The following is an 18,066-nucleotide window of genomic DNA, read 5'->3' as shown; positions in this document are numbered from 1 at the left end:
TAAACATGTTGCATGTTACCTGTCTGAAGTATAAACATGTTGCGTGTTACCTGTCTGGGGTATGAACATGTTGTGTGTTACCTGTCTGGGGTATAAACATGTTGCATATTACCTGTCTGGGGTATAAACATGTTGCATGTTACCTGTCTGAGGTATACACATGTTGCGTGTTACCTATCTGAGGTATAAACATGTTGCATGTTACCTGTCTGAGGTATAATCATGTTGCATGTTACCTCTCTGGGGTATAAACATGTTGCGTGTTACCTGTCTGATGTATAAACATGTTGCATATTACCTGTCTGAAGTATAAACATGTTGAGTGTTACCTGTCAGGTATAAACATGTTGCATATTGCCTGTCTGGGGTATAAACATGTTGCATGTTACCTGTCTGATGTATAAACATGCTGCATGTTACCTGTCTGAGGTACAAACATGTTGCATGGTACCTGTATGAGGTATAAACATGTTGCATGTTACCTGTCTGAGGTATACACATGTTGCGTGTTACCTATCTGAGGTATAAACATGTTGCATGTTACCTGTCTGGGGTATAAACATGTTGCATGTTACCTGTCTGATGTATAAACATGTTGCGTGTTACCTGTCTGGGGTATAAACATGTTGCATATTACCTGTCTGAGGTATAAACATGTTGCATGTTACCTGTCTGAGGTATAAACATGTTGCGTGTTACCTGTCTGGGGTATAAACATGTTGTGTGTTACCTGTCTGGGGTATAAACATGTTGCATATTACCTGTCTGGGGTATAAACATGTTGCATGTTACCTGTCTGAGGTATACACATGTTGCGTGTTACCTATCTGAGGTATAAACATGTTGCATGTTACCTGTCTGAGGGCATAAACATGTTGCATGTTACCTGTCTGGGGTATAAACATGTTGCGTGTTACCTGTCTGATGTATAAACATGTTGCATATTACCTGTCTGAAGTATAAACATGTTGAGTGTTACCTGTCTGGAGGTATAAACATGTTGCATATTACCTGTCTGGGGTATAAACATGTTGCATGTTACCTGTCTGATGTATAAACATGCTGCATGTTACCTGTCTGAGGTATAAACATGTTGCATGTTACCTGTCTGTGAGGTATAAACATGTTGCATGTTACCTGTCTGATGTATAAACATGTTGCATATTACCTGTCTGGGGTATAGAGATGTTGCGTGTTACCTGTCTGGGGTGTAAACATGATGTGTGTTACCTGTCTGAGGTATAAACATGTTGCATGTTACCTGTCTGAGGTATAAACATGTTGCATGTTACCTGTCTGAGGTATAAACATGTTGCATGTTACCTGTCTGGGGTATAAACATGTTGCGTGTTACCTGTCTGGGGTATAAACATGTTGCGTGTTACCTGTCTGAAGTATAAACATGTTGCATATTACCTGTCTGTGGTATAAACATGTTGCATGTTACCTGTCTGAGGTATAAACATGTTGCGTGTTACCTGTCTGAGGTATAAACATGTTGCATGTTACCTGTCTGAGGGTATAAACATGTTGCATGTTACCTGTCTGGGGTATAAACATGTTGCATGTTACCTGTCTGGGGTATAAACATGTTGCATGTTACCTGTCTGATGTATAAACATGTTGCGTGTTACCTGTCTGAGGTATAAACATGTTGCATGTTACCTGTCTGAGGTATAAACATGTTGCGTGTTACCTGTCTGGGGTATAAACATGTTGCATATTACCTGTGTGAGGTATAAACATGTTGCATGTTACCTGTCTGAAGTATAAACATGTTGCGTGTTACCTGTCTGGGGTATAAACATGTTGTGTGTTACCTGTCTGGGGTATAAACATGTTGCATGTTACCTGTCTGAGGTATAAACATGTTGCATGTTACCTGTCTGGGGTATAGACATGTTGCGTGTTACCTGTCTGGGGTATAAACATGTTGTGTGTTACCTGTCTGATGTATAAACATGTTGCATATTACCTGTCTGTGGTATAAACATGTTGCATGTTACCTGTCTGAGGTATAAACATCTTGCGTGTTACCTGTCTGAGGTATAAACATGTTGCGTGTTACCTGTCTGAGGTATAAACATGTTGCATATTACCTGTCTGGGCTATAAACATGTTGCATGTTACCTGTCTGGGGTATAAACATGTTGCGTGTTACCTGTCTGATGTATAAACATGTTGCGTGTTACCTGTCTGAGGTATAAACATGTTGCGTGTTACCTGTCTGAGGGTATAAACATGTTGCGTGTTACCTGTCTTGGGTATAAACATGTTGCATGTTACCTGTCTGGGGTATAAACATGTTGCATGTTACCTGTCTGGGGTATAAACATGTTGCATGTTACCTGTCTGAGGTATAAACATGTTGCATGTTACCTGTCTGGGGTATAAACATGTTGCAAGTTACCTGTCTTAGGTATAAACATGTTGCATATTACCTGTCTGGGGTATAAACATGTTGCATGTTACCTGTCTGAGGTATACACATGTTGCGTGTTACCTATCTGAGGTATAAACATGTTGCATGTTACCTGTCTGGGGTATAAACATGTTGCATGTTACCTGTCTGATGTATAAACATGTTACGTGTTACCTCTCTGGGGTATAAACATGTTGCATATTACCTGTGTGAGGTATAAACATGTTGCATGTTACCTGTCTGAAGTATAAACATGTTGCGTGTTACCTGTCTGGGGTATGAACATGTTGTGTGTTACCTGTCTGGGGTATAAACATGTTGCGTGTTACCTGTCTGAGGTATAAACATGTTGCATGTTACCTGTCTGAGATGTTTTTATATTGATTTGTCTTCTATGGTTAAATTCTATAGATTTTCATACTAGTGATAAATTTCTATCTGTGATCATCCAGTTATTTTACTGTCCATTAATGTTGACAGCCTTTATTTGCGTGTGTAACATTATGCAACCATTTCTTCCTGCACATAAACATGTACATATGGGGTACACTTGTGTACACGGGAAGGTATATCAGCTGCATTTGTGTACAGGAAAGGTACAAATGATACAGTTTTTGTATCCAGGAGCTATACAGGTCAGTTGCGTGATCCATCCACGCGCGCAGTGATACGTAATGTCAAACTAACCTGAATGCGGAAGTATCGAGAGGCGTGAAAATATTATCGCTACGCTATGATTTGTTTTATTAAGTAACATATTAATACAAGATAAGAGGGTATATAATAAATATAGAACGTCATACTAGTGCATTTGGGAGTTTTGTGTTGACATCGAAGATGTTATGTCTTCGAACTCGTTTCTCTGCTACCATGACATATTCTCGTTCAATACAAAACATCCAAATGCACTAGCATGACGTTCTATATATGTACGACATAGAGTGGGAGTCAGTCAATCAAAGTTGTATGCCACACTATAACCATAACACTGCCAAATGTGACATTAACCTGAGTCCCACTTCACAACTTACCATAGGCAAAATAATGATAGCCATTCTAATTAAAATTCATTCATATTTTAATGCGTACAAACATGTATGAAGGAAAGATAAAAGCTTGACTGATTTAGTGGATACAGTAATCGATTCTTGATTTTTTTAAAGAGTTTGAAACAGGATTCACAAGTTTCATGTAAATCAGGCTTCAACACATGAAAACTAGGTGAACTCCAGTCGCATTGCTTCCGGAAACAAGAGAGCCAACTCTTGAATTAACGCTGACACGTTAGCTTTACTCCCAGGTGGCAAATGCCCCAGCCTAATTTCTAAGCTGGATGAATATTGAGAATTGCGTAGCTTAGGGCTAGCATAGCCAGCAATACCATCTGTATTGTACAAAGAGACATTTCCCATCAGTATCAAAACCTATGAATAACAATGCAATTTAGAAAGTGCTCAAATGTAACATATCTTATAGTTAGATATGTACACTTTCTAAGTAAAGTACATATTGTAATAATTTTGTTAGGTTGATTCTTAGCCGGGATTCGAACACTCACTTTCAGAGTCAGACACCTTATCATGCTAATCAGTTTGATCGTAGTACAGTGAAGTGCCAAAACTTTTAGCAGCTGGGAATTCACCAAGCAAGAGGCTGTTAGAATGTCTGTTATCAATGTGGATTTGGTGTCTTACTTGATTTGACTACTTCAGCTTGAACCCAGATTACAAATGTTGCTTTATCCAGAAATGAAACTTCTTGTTAAATGAAACATCTGCCAGACCCTATTATGTTTCCCAAGAATACTTTGGTCGTGTGGAAAAGCCCGCTCGTAGTTGTTCACGAAGAAAGAAACAAAGTCACGCGCAAAATCTTCCACCAATCTGACACCAACTAGATCGCATTTCCATTTATCGGCAGTTGGTTGTTGCTAATGTTTTTTCTTATAAGTATATAGAAGTATGCTTTTTGGCCATTTGATAGATGTGAAGAATTTTATATTCGATATATTTCTTTTGAAAGATTATTCCTGGATCACAGTTTAGTATAAGACCTCTTCTACAGAACATGAATAGGACAAGAGGCATATTCCCGGTCACATTGTACTCGTTATGAACTGGCTAAAGTAAGGTGTTGGTAATCATTGTGACTGTCACTCATCTTGGATTTTTAAAGCAAAAAAATAGCTTTTGGTTTAAATTTAAGACTAAACGCAAAATAAAAACTTGATTTAACGACTTGTAATATAGTATACTCCTTACCAAATAAACCTGGTATATAACATTCAGGTTTTGTTTTGGATTCATGCAATATTTTCTGTTCTGGTGGCCATCTTGGATTTGGGGCTGAAATCACATTCTGCATTAATATTTCAATTGAATCCAAACGTTTTGTTTAAAGCTAAAGAAACATTAGCTACACAAACACATGGCCAAAATTTACCAGCTTACTGTTTTTTTTCTCCGTGTGTTCCATATATAAGTTAAATTTAGCGACACGTCCGCAAGCATACAAGACTATATGCTAATGTGATTCGTAATGCTGTATTACCTGGTGATACAACCGTCATTCTACATACATTTATCGAGGTTTAGTGCGATCAATATTGCAACTGTTGATTAGATACTAGACATTGCAGTATTAATATCATTAACGTTAGACAGATCAGTGGATTGAAAAACATTGACAGTTTTTGTCACTCCACTTCAAACATAAACAGGACCAAAGAGTATGAATGCAATGACGTATATACAATATTTGTTCCCCACTCCTCGAGGGGTCATGCTAATATCAATCACACAAAGTGAAATTCAATGTCAGTAATTTTAGTAACACTGTTTTAACACTCAATTCCTCTTCTTTTGTATGTATGTTTTTTATGTTTATACCAACTATCGGCTAAATAAAGTAACTAGCGACACATGAACATATATGCTATATTGGTACAATCCCATTGTCACCAAGCGTTAACGCTGTAATGACGCCAGTATTGCCCATGCCATTGTCGTTGATTGGTTAGTTTATTGTTTTGCACTCAGCAATATTTGAGATATAAGGCAACGGTCTGTAAATAATCCAATCTGGACCTGACAACCCAATGATCAACAGCGTGAGCATCGATCTGCGCGACTGGGATACGATGACATGTGTCAAGCAAGTCAGCAAGCCTGACCACCCGATCCCGTTAGTCGCCTCTTACGACAAGCATGGGTTACTGAAGATTAATTTTAACCCGGATTTTCACGTGTCTGGCCCGTTGTCAGTCTTATCTAGAGTAAACATTGGCTGCAGGCAGGGGCATGTTTAACACCATGTGATCATAGATAAGCTGTTTAGTGCACATATGCAGTCACCAACTCTAGCTCTTTTCAACTGCGCAGTATATACCAAGGAGACGAGATGTAAGTAAGTTTACATTTGCCTGTATGATTTTTTTTGTAGAGCAGTTGAAACATCCATTTCTTTAATAACGATTCAATAGAGGACAGTTGTATAGAGGCTGCCATATAATCTTGAATCTTCTAGGACAGGATACATTCTGGAAGAGAAAAGAACATTGCGGAAGGCTTTTGTGTACGGGGTAGGGGCATGCGTGTGTTATCTCACATTACGTCTAGACAAGTGGTTGTGTGTCGATCACAAATGTTTACCTCAGATATCCAAACCCAGCCTAATTCTGAAAAGTGATTGTTGTAGCTAAGTCAATGTTATCACCACTTCGAATTCGTTTCTATAATTATTGCCATATTAACGTTCTAATTGTGCCGTTTAGAGTGATATTCAAGCACAAGTTAGAAACGTTTAGTGAAAGATATATATATATATGTAACTTACTTCTACAGCAGTAAAATATTTAACAACTGGGGAATGACTGAATAACAATCCCTGGCTATATCGGTTCACATTCAGTTGTCCAAATGATGTACCAATAGCACATGTAGTTCAGCACTATGCCGCTTTTCATTCAGCTGTTTTTAGATCTGTGTCATGGATTCCCTGAAACGAAACAAGAAAGCTCTCCGACCTAAGTCTGTCCCAAAGACAAAAAGAAGCAGACCTAGAGAAAAACAAGGTCCGAATATAGGTAAATAACCACTTTCTACATAAACTGCTTTACAGCATACGAACCGGGTATAGCTCGGGTACAGATGTACCACAATTGGAAAATGGATAGGTGTGCTGATGGCTTTTTATAGTTTATGATTTTCGTAAAAGGTCACATGCAACGTAAAACACAACTTTGCAGATTCTGATACCTTTCGGTATGGACTTACCGATACAAATAAGAAATGCAAATTCAACTTATAAAGTTGAAAAATAACGCGATGAAAAAAACCGAACGAAATCGGAGTTCAAAACGATTCACTAATTTTCCCCCAGCTCTTGGGGGAAAACTGGTTTCAACAGCTGGGCTGCGCTCATAGCACATGCGCAGTGAAGAATTACCCCCGAACCGGCCCCAAGCCGAACCGGTCCCTGATATTTGACCCCGAGAAGCAAATATTTCTACATTCACATATAAATTAAAGTTCCATTAACATAAATGACAAAAACATATTATTCATATGTCTTTACATGTAATATCGATTTTTGAAAATATATTTGCGAATATTAGTGTCGATGAGAGGCAGTGAACATGCAAATGCTGCTGATCACGGAGATCCCGTGGTAGAGGACATTTTATGTAATTCTTTTAAGAATCTAAAAGATCAATTGCAAAACGATACCATGTTAAACTCTAATAAAACGTGTACTTAGAATTCGTTGTATCGTATCCACAGAGTTTTACACATTAAACCAATATAAGAATAGCACATAAATCCAATATAATGAATTCGCGTTTCACCTTTGTTATGCCCAAGTTTCCAGTAACGAATTCACAAATGATAATGTCGTCCTTCATATTTTCGCATGTTTCCATGTGTGGAACATTTGTCAATATTTTCAACATTAACCACCTTTCACAGAGGGAATTCTGCTAACATGATGAAAGTGAATGAGTTGTTTTAATGTTTATTTGAACGGATTATCGTGAGCGAATTAATGTACATGTTGTCTTAAGCGCATGCTCTTACTTGACACTGATTGTGTTTTATGTTCGGATTGTCGTGAGCAAATTAATTTACATGTTGTTTAAGCGTATGCTTTTACTTGACACTGGTTGCGTTCACTCAATGTCAACTGTACTGTATAATTTCATTTGTCACCACGTTCTTCTTACCAAGTCACTTTCTCAGTTCGATACTTGAAAGCAATGTCATTATTTAGCGTTGACAGAATTTCTAACTGTGATATAGATATGTCGTTGTCACAGACAAAACTCAATGTCTGTTTTATTGACACCTGTGTGTCTGCCTGCCTCTCTGTTAATAACAATATTCAATACACAACTTCGATCACTGACCACATGCAATTTGAACTTAACACCTATCAGGCTATACACCATAAACAAAACGCATTAATTTATGGCCCGAGTTCGGTCTCTGTCACATTATGTAATTACCCAGATAGGCAGGTGTGATACTTGTACACATGACATGTTATGATGTCTGTTGGTTGCAAAATGTTATACACAAAAAATGAGCATGTATTTACAAAACCCAACATCTCTATATACACACACAATGAGCCGTAGGGGCACCTGCAAATGAACCAGACTTTACACTTGAGTGCACACCCACCCGCTCTGACTGGGTTCGGTAACCCGGCTGCTTCGTTTCTAGGGAAGTAAACCCAAGGACATGTATAGAATATTGCACTTTTGATTTGCGATTGTACGCTTATAAGTTTGTTTACATGTTCTTTTTCATAATCAGCAATGTATATCATATGTCATTAATAAGTGATAATTTTGTTTTAATTATGTTTGATGTTTTGGGTTGCATGTTACCTTTAAATATTTATTTTGGAGTCGAGGGGTGTCTGTTGTTTGAATGAGTTCTGTGTTCTAGGATTGAGTTTTAAGTGTTGTGTGATCCAAGAGAAGTGCGACATCTCAGGCTGTGACAGGGTATAATATCCTGCATAGCCAAAATGTATTTTACTGGGCATCACCTTCAGCGCACCATCAGTTTAATTAGATATGAGTAGTATATTGGGTTGGAGCAGACTCAACTTTTGGGGGATCAGGCAGATCAAGGCGGATCAGATGTTGATTGGCTCATCCAAGTCACGTGATCATAATAAGGCAAGGAAACTCATGAATAGACAAACCAATGCATGACGTCATAGGTCAGCAAGATGAATGAATCGTAGGTATGACGACATCGCTTTCACCCATAGACAACCTGATCAGACTTGAGAACCCTATGGCTTGTGACATACTTCAACAGGTATACCACGTCATGAGTGAATCACCACGTGACTAAAGCTGCAGTGTATGATGCACTGTTTGAGTAATAGTGAATTATGTACAGCGCAGAAGACCTTCTCCCCTATTTCTCTTCAATATCTGAACGAAAGCTTATAATACTAGCAATGTGTGAAAATCAAGTAGATCATGTATGTGACAATCGAATCGAAGCTATTGTTGAAATTCAGGTATCTCAAAGTCCCAGATAAGCTCTCTCATCACAAGAACGTGCTTGGTAATTTGCCATATTTCAGCTAGCAACCTAACCTTTCTGATTCATTTGCATTGTCAATGGTGTCATGTCACCTGAATTGAATATAACGTGCTGAATTCAGTAGCTTTTCAAATTCTGACAGTCCAGACCTAATGTCTCCCAGCTATCTACTCCAAAGTGAAGTAGAGGTATAGTGTTGAAAGTATTTAATCAAATACCACACGAGCAGACGGGGTTGTGTCAACACGGTTTTGGGCGTGGGGAATGTACAATCTTATCTCCGCGAGAAACGTCCTCTATAAACACCACCCAAAACAACAGAGTTATTCCAGTGAGCGACACAATATTAACTTTAAGTTCTATTAGTGACACAAGCGTTTCTCAAGCATGTCCTGCTTGACCGCATTGATTTTTCCATCACAAGGGATAAATATTTTAATGTCAAAACAATTACGGATCTTTATAATGTAAATTATCATTTAATAATTGAATTTTCAAAGGCAATAGAATTATTGTATACGTTTTGAATAATATGTTTTGTAAATAGATAAATGGTATTTTAATCATGGTAGTATGAATTAGCAGCTGCAATTGTTAGTGGCTGTATCCTCAAAGGGGGTTACAGTGTCGTAAAATCATTGTCCTTCTGAGAGGGTACATAAGTCCCAAAAACTTTCAAAGTCAATTTCGCTCAACCATACTTTTAATCATAGCATTTATGTTGTTTAAAATTTTGGCTAAATCTTCCTACCAGCGGCTGAAGGGGTGGTGTAAATCCAACTGGGGTCCATGCAGTTATCAAAAGTAATGTAAGTCCCCATGATTCCTAGTATGGTGATCTACCTTCAGTTGTTGGCGATATATAGCCCGTGTTTTGTATTGTATTGTCTTCTTCAATTAAAATGTTTTAGATTTACATGCTAGTTTTATATTCATATCTGTGATACTCTAGTATTTTTACTGTCCATCGTCGACAGGTTTTACTCTTCAAAAGGTTTTTATTTTTTTAAACATTTCTATTGTATAAATTGTTTTATGGCGGAGATAGTGCCGATTTGACCTTAAATATTAACTCATTCACTCATTCGCAGGCGTTTCCTTAACCAGTAAAGCGACACATTTACATTATAGGTAAGAGTAGATGTATTGTACAAACTTTGTTATTTTGAAGGTGGTTAAATCAGAGAGGTCGTGGGTTTTCACCTTGTTGAACCTTTATTTGTTGCGTATGTGTTATCTGTCATAAATGTACCGGTACTAAATATATTTAAATGAATAGTGGTGAAGTTTTCATGCATATTGGTGAGTTTTCATAAGGTATGCGAGTCTGATAACGTTGCCTACAGGTGATTGTGATGTCGTCATAGCTGTGTTAACCTTTGCTGACCTATGATGTCATGCATTCATTTGCATATTCATGAGTTTCCTTGCCTTATTATGATCAAGTGACTTGGATGACATTATGTGATCCACCTTGATCCCCCTGATCCCCCAAATGTTGTGTCTGCTGAGCTCCCACCCAATATACTATTGATATGCATGTCAATTCAGTCAACCACATATACATGCGCAGCGCTTCACGACGTCAGTGGTTTCGGCATGGGGATGTGCAACACGTTCGTGCATGTGCATCTCGATACACTGAGTCGAGCACATGAGTATCAAAAACTGCTGCAGATTTAGGAAGCTTAATTGTTTGAAATTGATGATTCCACAAATCAAATAGGCAGTGTACTTTACGTCAAGCCACGACGCATGAATACACAACGTCATGAGGCTACTGTAATGGTCCAGGGTTGGGGATGGCTCAACGTTAGGGGACTGCACATTTCCATTTCATCGCAGATGAGACGTTATCAGAACAGTTATGAAGTTGCTGATCGCCCACGAGCAGGACGTCCATTTGTCGCGAGTCCAAGACAGGACAAATAGATACGGATGACACATCTCCGTCACGTGCTCCAGACTTCAGTGACCACTGCCCAGACTATTCCAGACCACTCCGATGTGTCCACCCAACACAGCCAGGAACCGCTTACGTCATAACGAGATACGACCAGACGCAACGTCATCGAGAAAAACTGTCAAAGGTGTAACCAAAATAATCTCCATAAACTTCGGTTGTTGAAGAACTGCTGCTTTGGAAGATAAGTCCACATTTCCTGTAATGGCAGATGTCCACACCAGAGAAGACTTTATTTGTTGTTCAGGCCAATGGGTGTCCACTACATCAGATATTCGGACATTTATGTGGAATTGACAGTAGTATCTTACTGATATAATGATAAAGCATGCTCAGTTACAATAGCATGTTACAAGTATGTTTCTTTTTCCAGAAAATTGGAACGTTCAAGGTGCAAGAGATCATGCAAGTGTCGGAAGCCAACATGTTTCTGGGAAAACATATAATAATGGTAACTGATATATTTACAACTAATCAATAGATGAAAGATGTTTTAAGAGATCAGTGGCGCCGACTTTACATTATCCTCCTTTGAAATTACGTCATCAAATTACCTCCCATCCTTGGAAAACATCATTGTTTTAGTGTTTTCTATGTTTGCCTGGCCCTCCGTTCGACATTTTCGCCCTTAGGAAACTCGTAGGTGTATAAGGTTAATTCAGATATCGATAAAAATCCGGGTCAGAAGTTGTCTTCAGTAGCCATGCTTGTGATGTCAATTCCTGGTCATATTGACTATATGGTCCAAACTCGATTACTTGTAGACTACCCTAATAAGGTTGACAAATTACCGTATGTGGCGTTACAAAACATTAGGGTGATACCATGACCCAGCCCCTGGATTCATGTACGTTACTAACTACACATAGGGGATGATCGAACTGTATTACTTAAATTATCAATAGGAAGTAGTTTGGATGTTTGGGATATAAAGCTATGATACCGTTTGGTTGTCTCATGATAAAACCATTTGCAAACTCTTTGATGTGGTAGGATTGAGTAAATAACTCAGTCATAATAGTAACCATGTTTTCACAAATACCGTTACTGGCATGTTCTGAGGATAGGTATTACAAGAAAGTACCACCAATTTTGTGGCTTCTGTTTTTTGTTAAGAGGAATACTTTTTATGCATAGACAACTTATTTAGTGCAATAGATGTGATGTTTCGGTGTAGATCCTAAAACCGTTATCAAGCAGGTCAAATGCTCCTCGTCATCATACCAGGTTCTAAATTCCATTTGAAAAAGGTTTTCTTTTTCTTAAAATGCTTAATACTCTCTCTGTCCCTTGCACTATGAACAGTGCAGCAACAGGAAATATTCTTTTAAAAATATAAATCTCATCATTTGAAACGGCCCGACCATGATCGAAAGAAAATACTTACATATAGATACTAGAATCCGGCCGTAAAGTTATTTCTGTCGACCAGTGGTTATTTGTCATGTAGGTTCGTCCGGTGAAGGACTTAAACATGCACATACTTTAATAGCATTGCTACCAACGTCTGTGGAAGATTATATAATCTATGTTTCAATTTTCAGACATTAAAAAATTATTACACAGCAAACATATTTCACGCAACACCCGAGGGACTGTCTGAGTCTCTATCTGCCAGAGACAGAAGAAGAGCTCCAAGTGGGTTACTTTCATATCTTTCTATCATTTATCACTCCATTCAGAATCAAGCTAATCAACCTACAAGCCGCACAGTTTCTGACTGACGGACTGACTGAGTTTGGTTTTACGCCGCTTTTAGCAATATTCCAGCAACATCAAGGCGGGGAACACCAGAAATGGGCTTCACACGTTGTACCCATGTGGGGAATCGAACCCGGATCTTCGGCATGACGAGCCAACACTTTAACCACTAGGCTACCCCCACCGCCCCACAGTTTCTGAATTAGTTAGAACCACCTGATCGTACCTTTACGCAATGTATTTTCTACATATACTACATCCACTTTGGTTAGGATCACCATTCAATGTATCAAGCCAGTTGAACTATCTGAATACAATATTGTGTAGAGAAGAGTGAAAAAGAAAAACATGTTGCCGTTTGTCCCCACTAAGCCAGCAGAAACATTTCATCAAGAATCAGTCTGAACATGCATCAAAATGAGAATATCTGATCACAACTGAAACGTTGAAATACACTAAAACAAATTAGTCGTCCAAAAACACATCTCTCAGTAGTGTGTATGTGATCACACCATGGCAACTTCTCCGTTGCTCCCAGTAAGTGTCTGGATATTTGCTGAGGGGAAGGCTGTTCCACTCTTCAGTAAGAGCATGACCGAGTTCCAGTACGTCATGATCGAGGGTGATGTGTAGGTAGATCCAGATGTGTACGACACGGTTGATTTCTGCTGACCTAGTTGCCCATCCCATGAAGACAGGGCCTCCTGCACTATGTAAGCTCCAATGACCCTGGCACGATCAGGTCATGTGTTATCATCCATGTAGATTAAGTCTGGTCTGATTTTACCATCATGCGTTCTCACGAACGTATTCAGAACGCCATCAATGCATATTAAATCTGGTCTGTCATTCAGCATGGCATCCCTGCAGCGCACTTCTTACCGAGCTGATCCCCATCACTGATGTTGTGACATATTTCGTATCATTGCAGATATTGAACACCATGGGACATCATCTCGGCGAGATACCATCATTCAAAAACACCCAAATCAAATGTTCAACAAAGCTTGCTTTGAGGGAAATAATAATCGAGTGAAACAACTCATATCCAAAGGAGAAGTGGATATCAATAACGTAAGCCCGGGAGGATTTACACCCGTGATGATTGCAGTATCTAAAGGACACAAACAAGTTTTCAATACTTTACTGAAAGAAAAGTGCGATCTTTCATTGATGTTAGATAATGGTGAAGATGTACTTCATATGGCATGTTCTGGCAGCAATGCTGATATTGTCAAAGGGTTGGTTTCAAATGGGGGAAATAAGTCTTGAGAGAAAGGACCTGTCAGGTAAAACTCCGCTGATGAAAGCAGCGTGCAGTGGAAATAGGAAAGCGTTTGACTTACTAGTAGATGAACAATGTAATTTGACGTCAATAGATTATAACGGGAACAACATGCTTCATGCTGCGTGTTCTGGTGGGTCCGTGTTTATCGTAAACTATCTCCTGAATCATAAGGTAGCTGGCCTAGAGAGTAGAGGTGAAGATGGGGAGACCCCAGTGATGGTGGCAGCAAAGAACGGACAGAAGCAAGTGTTTGATATCCTTGTGAAGAAAAGATGCAACCTGTCAGTTGTGGATGATCTAGGTGACACTGTTCTCCATGCTGCATGTTGTAGTGACAGTGTGGATATGGTCACAAACCTTCTGTCAAAAAAGATGGTCGACATTGAGAGCAGAGGTGAGGATGGGTTAACACCAGTTATGTGCGCAGCAATGGAAGGGCAGACCGAGGTGTTCAATGCACTGGTAAGTCAGGGGTGTGACCTTTCCGTGGTTGATGATGAGGGTGAAAATATCCTGCATGCTGCTTGTTACAGTAACAATGTCACGATCGTTAAGGACATCCTTTCACGGAAGTTAGTTGACATCAACAGTAAAGGTGATGATGGAGACACGCCGTTGATGGTGGCAGCACGAGAAGGCAATAGGAAAGTCTTTGATCTTCTCCTTTCAAAGGACTGTGATCTCTTGGAGGTTAGTGATGGTGGCAACATCCTTCATGCTGCATGTCTCAGCAACGATGCAGTATTAGTTAAGGACATTTTGTTACGTGGTATTGCTGACATTGAAAGTAAAAATAACAATGGAGCAACACCAGTGATTTTGGCAGCAGAGGCAGGTCAAAGAAAGTATTTGATCTACTTGTGGGTGAGGGGTGTAACCTAAAGGTACAAGACGAAGATGGTTGTAATATTCTCCATGCCGCTTGCAGTAGTGACAATGTAGAGATTGTTGAATATCTCCTATCAGGTGAGATAGCGGACATTAACAGTAGAGATTCGAACGGGTTCACGCCTGTCATGACAGCAGCAATAAATGGCCACAAGAAAGTGTATGATCTCCTTGCTTGGAAAAGATGTGACCTGTCAGCAGAAGATTATACCGATAATAATATTCTGCATGCAGCTTGTGTGAGTGATAACGTTAATTTCGTTAACTGCATCCTTTCACGTGAGATAGCTGACACAGAGAGCAGAGGGGGAAGAAGGGCAAACACCCGTGATGGTGGCGGCAGTCAATGGTCAAAGGAAGGTGTTTGATCTATTGGTCCAGAAAGGGTGTGATCTTTCTGTGAGGGATGATAATGGGAACAACATTCTTCATGCAGCTTCTTTTGGTGGTGACATTCAAATTGTTGAGGACCTCCTCTCGCGTGACTATCTCCTGTCTCGTAATATTATTCATATTGACAGCAGAAATAACACAGGTTGGACACCAGTGATGTTAGCAGCTGTGAATGGACGAAAAGAAGTTTTGACCTGCTGGTGAAAAACGAATGTGATCTGAAGGTGTTTACTTTCTCAAGGACAATAACAACATGCTACATGCTGCATCTTATGGAGGCAGTGTCCAGATTGTTGAGAGTATTCTTTCACGTAAAGTAGCTGACATGGAGAGTAGAGGAGAAAATGGTGCAACACCGGTGATGTTAGCAGCAAAGAGTGGACAAAGGAAAGTCTTCGATCTGCTGGTGAGGAATGACTGCAATTTGTCAGAGAAAGATGACTCAGACAGAAACATACTCCATTATGCTTGCGTAAGTGACAATGTACAGATTGTGGAGTACATCATCTCACAAGGCTTAGATGATCTAAACAGCAAGGATGAAAATGGGCAAACGCCAATGATGGTGGCGGAAAAGGAGGGTAGCGAGAAAGTCATTTCTCTACTTGAAATCAGAGGGTATGGCATGGGAAGGAGACAGCGAACTAGTCGCTGCTGCTTGTGTTGATATTTCCATCTTGACACTACACAGGCACAACCTACAGAGGAAGAATATCAACATTAGAAATTGGACATGGGCATATAGTTCGAAAAGAAATAAGTGCAGCAAATTTGTTCATTCTTACGGTAAAGATGGTTGACTTAGGCGTCTTATAGTTCCACTTGCATATTGATTTTGGAAACAAATATCCTTCACAGTGCGTGATATTATTATTGTTATTCCTTGTTCAGTAATTGGTTCAGAGATATTAATATATTTGATGGTTGCACTGACAGGTTACATGTCTATACAAATATTAAATGATATTCTTAAGAAAAAGCTTTAATTTGCGTATAGATAGGGGGCAGTATAAACCTTGCAAACCCATCATGGACTACAGTGAAAGCATTTTTTTCAAAAAGTTGGGTCCATGACTAGCAAACGCAACCTTGAAGAACCATGGACAGACTCCTTAATTAGAGAAGGTATTGACTAACACTTTGAAGGCCAGGCCTATACCTACATATGGATGCACATTTGTGACAAACTCCAAAATGACCTGCCTACCTGCCTGCCTGCCTGCCTGCCTGCCTGCCTGCCTGCCTGCCTGCCTGCCTGCCTGCCTGCCTGCCTGCCTACCTGCCTGCCTGCCTGCACTACCTGCCTGCCTGCCTGCCTGCCTGCCTAATTCCTGCCTGCCAGCCACCAGCCAGCCAGCCAGCCAACCAACCAGCCACTGGAGCTCACCCGAGGTGTTTGGCCTCATCCTAACGAGGTACTGCCCAGTCACAGCTGCTGGACTGTGACATATAGTCACAGTACTTTGTCTAAGTTTACTGCACGTTGCTGTACCCGCAACTACGTGTTTGCACGTGGCCACCATCTAGTATTCTACCAACGGGTTTGTGGGTTCTTTTCAGTGCACAGGCTTGTGTACTGTACACTAGGGGTTGTGACAACACGGAAAGAGTCTGCACACAAAGTTGACTCCAAGGTTTTTTACACCTGGTCACAGGTGGGCTCCATCCTGGCACCTCCAAGCTCGCTGGATTACTAGCCTAGCGCCTTAGACAGCTCGCCCACCGCGTCTTGATCCTGCTTAGTGACGAACTGACAAGAACTAAACACAACTTTGCATGCAGCTTTCTAATCACAAGGATAAATCCCTCACACATCCAGTTGGTCATAATTTGGACATATTTACATCAAGAGAAACAAGAAACAGGTGTTTCACGACCCACTGGACTACCATTTCACTGGCAATAGTCACGTCTCAGGAAATATATTGCCAAAAAATATTAGAGGTCAATACCATTCAACCAATTTCTACTTAGTCCTACTCACCCTTTGTCGTGGTTAATAACAGCTGATTCAACTTTGCTGCATAGTATAGATCTTCCGGTGCAGATATCATAGAATCCTAGAAGGGACATTGTCCCATTGAAAATGCCATACCCAACCAAAGAGCAACATTGTGGCTAACAGAAATAAAACGATGTTGAAGATGACTATGATACACATTTATTTAACTTATTAGCTACCAAACCTTTTCGAGTGATTTGTCAGAGAGATTACTCAAACACACGTTGGATATCTGACAGTGAACACCTGGTGTCATAACTGATTTCAATTGATCCATTTGTAAATCTTCCATCACCGTTTGTCTTTCATGTTGTTCTGGCAGATATCCATGTCTTATCATCCTGTTTTGTACTTTGGGCAACGCCATCGTGGTCATTTCAGTTTTCTTGTTGCTATAGGGGCGGTGGGGTGGCCTAGTGGTTAAAGCATTGCCTCGTCACGCCGAAGACCCGGGTTCGAATCCCCACATGGGTACAATGTGTGAAGCCCATTTCTGGTGTCCCCCGCCCTGATGTTGCTGGAATATTGCATAAAGCGGCGTAAAACCAAACTCAGTCAGTCAGTCAGTCTTGTTGCTATATGTTAGCATAAAATATTACAAATTTATAAGCAATGTTATTATTACATCACAATGTCTCTGTTCAGCTTCAGTTGAAGGTAGTGATAAGGCTTGCTGCTACACTTGGGAGTCTTGGGCCATAGAAACAAAGAGCACTGATCATGAGCTGAATTTGATGGAATGACAAAAATAACCAGTCTCACATCCTCTCTTAATATATTTTATTCCAGTACAACACATATTCTGCACATGCACAGAGTGTCAGTTTATGGCATAGAAAAATA

The 18,066-nt window shown here is 39.8% G+C and overlaps 1 protein-coding gene across 1 annotated transcript; it reads left to right on the top strand.

The window, feature by feature from the left end:
* Positions 1-14,048: 14,048 nt before the first annotated feature.
* Positions 14,049-16,667, top strand: LOC124271118 (putative ankyrin repeat protein RF_0381). Its single transcript, XM_046706185.1, has 3 exons — positions 14,049-14,804; positions 15,463-15,802; positions 16,564-16,667. The coding sequence occupies exons 1-3, from the start codon at positions 14,049-14,051 to the stop codon at positions 16,665-16,667; spliced, it is 1,200 nt and encodes a 399-aa protein (XP_046562141.1).
* Positions 16,668-18,066: the final 1,399 nt, after the last annotated feature.

Source organism: Haliotis rubra, unplaced genomic scaffold (assembly GCF_003918875.1).
Source record: "Haliotis rubra isolate DU_JTF1 unplaced genomic scaffold, ASM391887v1 Scf1574, whole genome shotgun sequence".
Lineage (NCBI taxonomy): Eukaryota > Metazoa > Mollusca > Gastropoda > Lepetellida > Haliotidae > Haliotis > Haliotis rubra.
The sequence above is the reverse complement of the archived record's forward strand: the minus strand, read 5'-3'. Positions and strand labels throughout refer to the sequence as shown.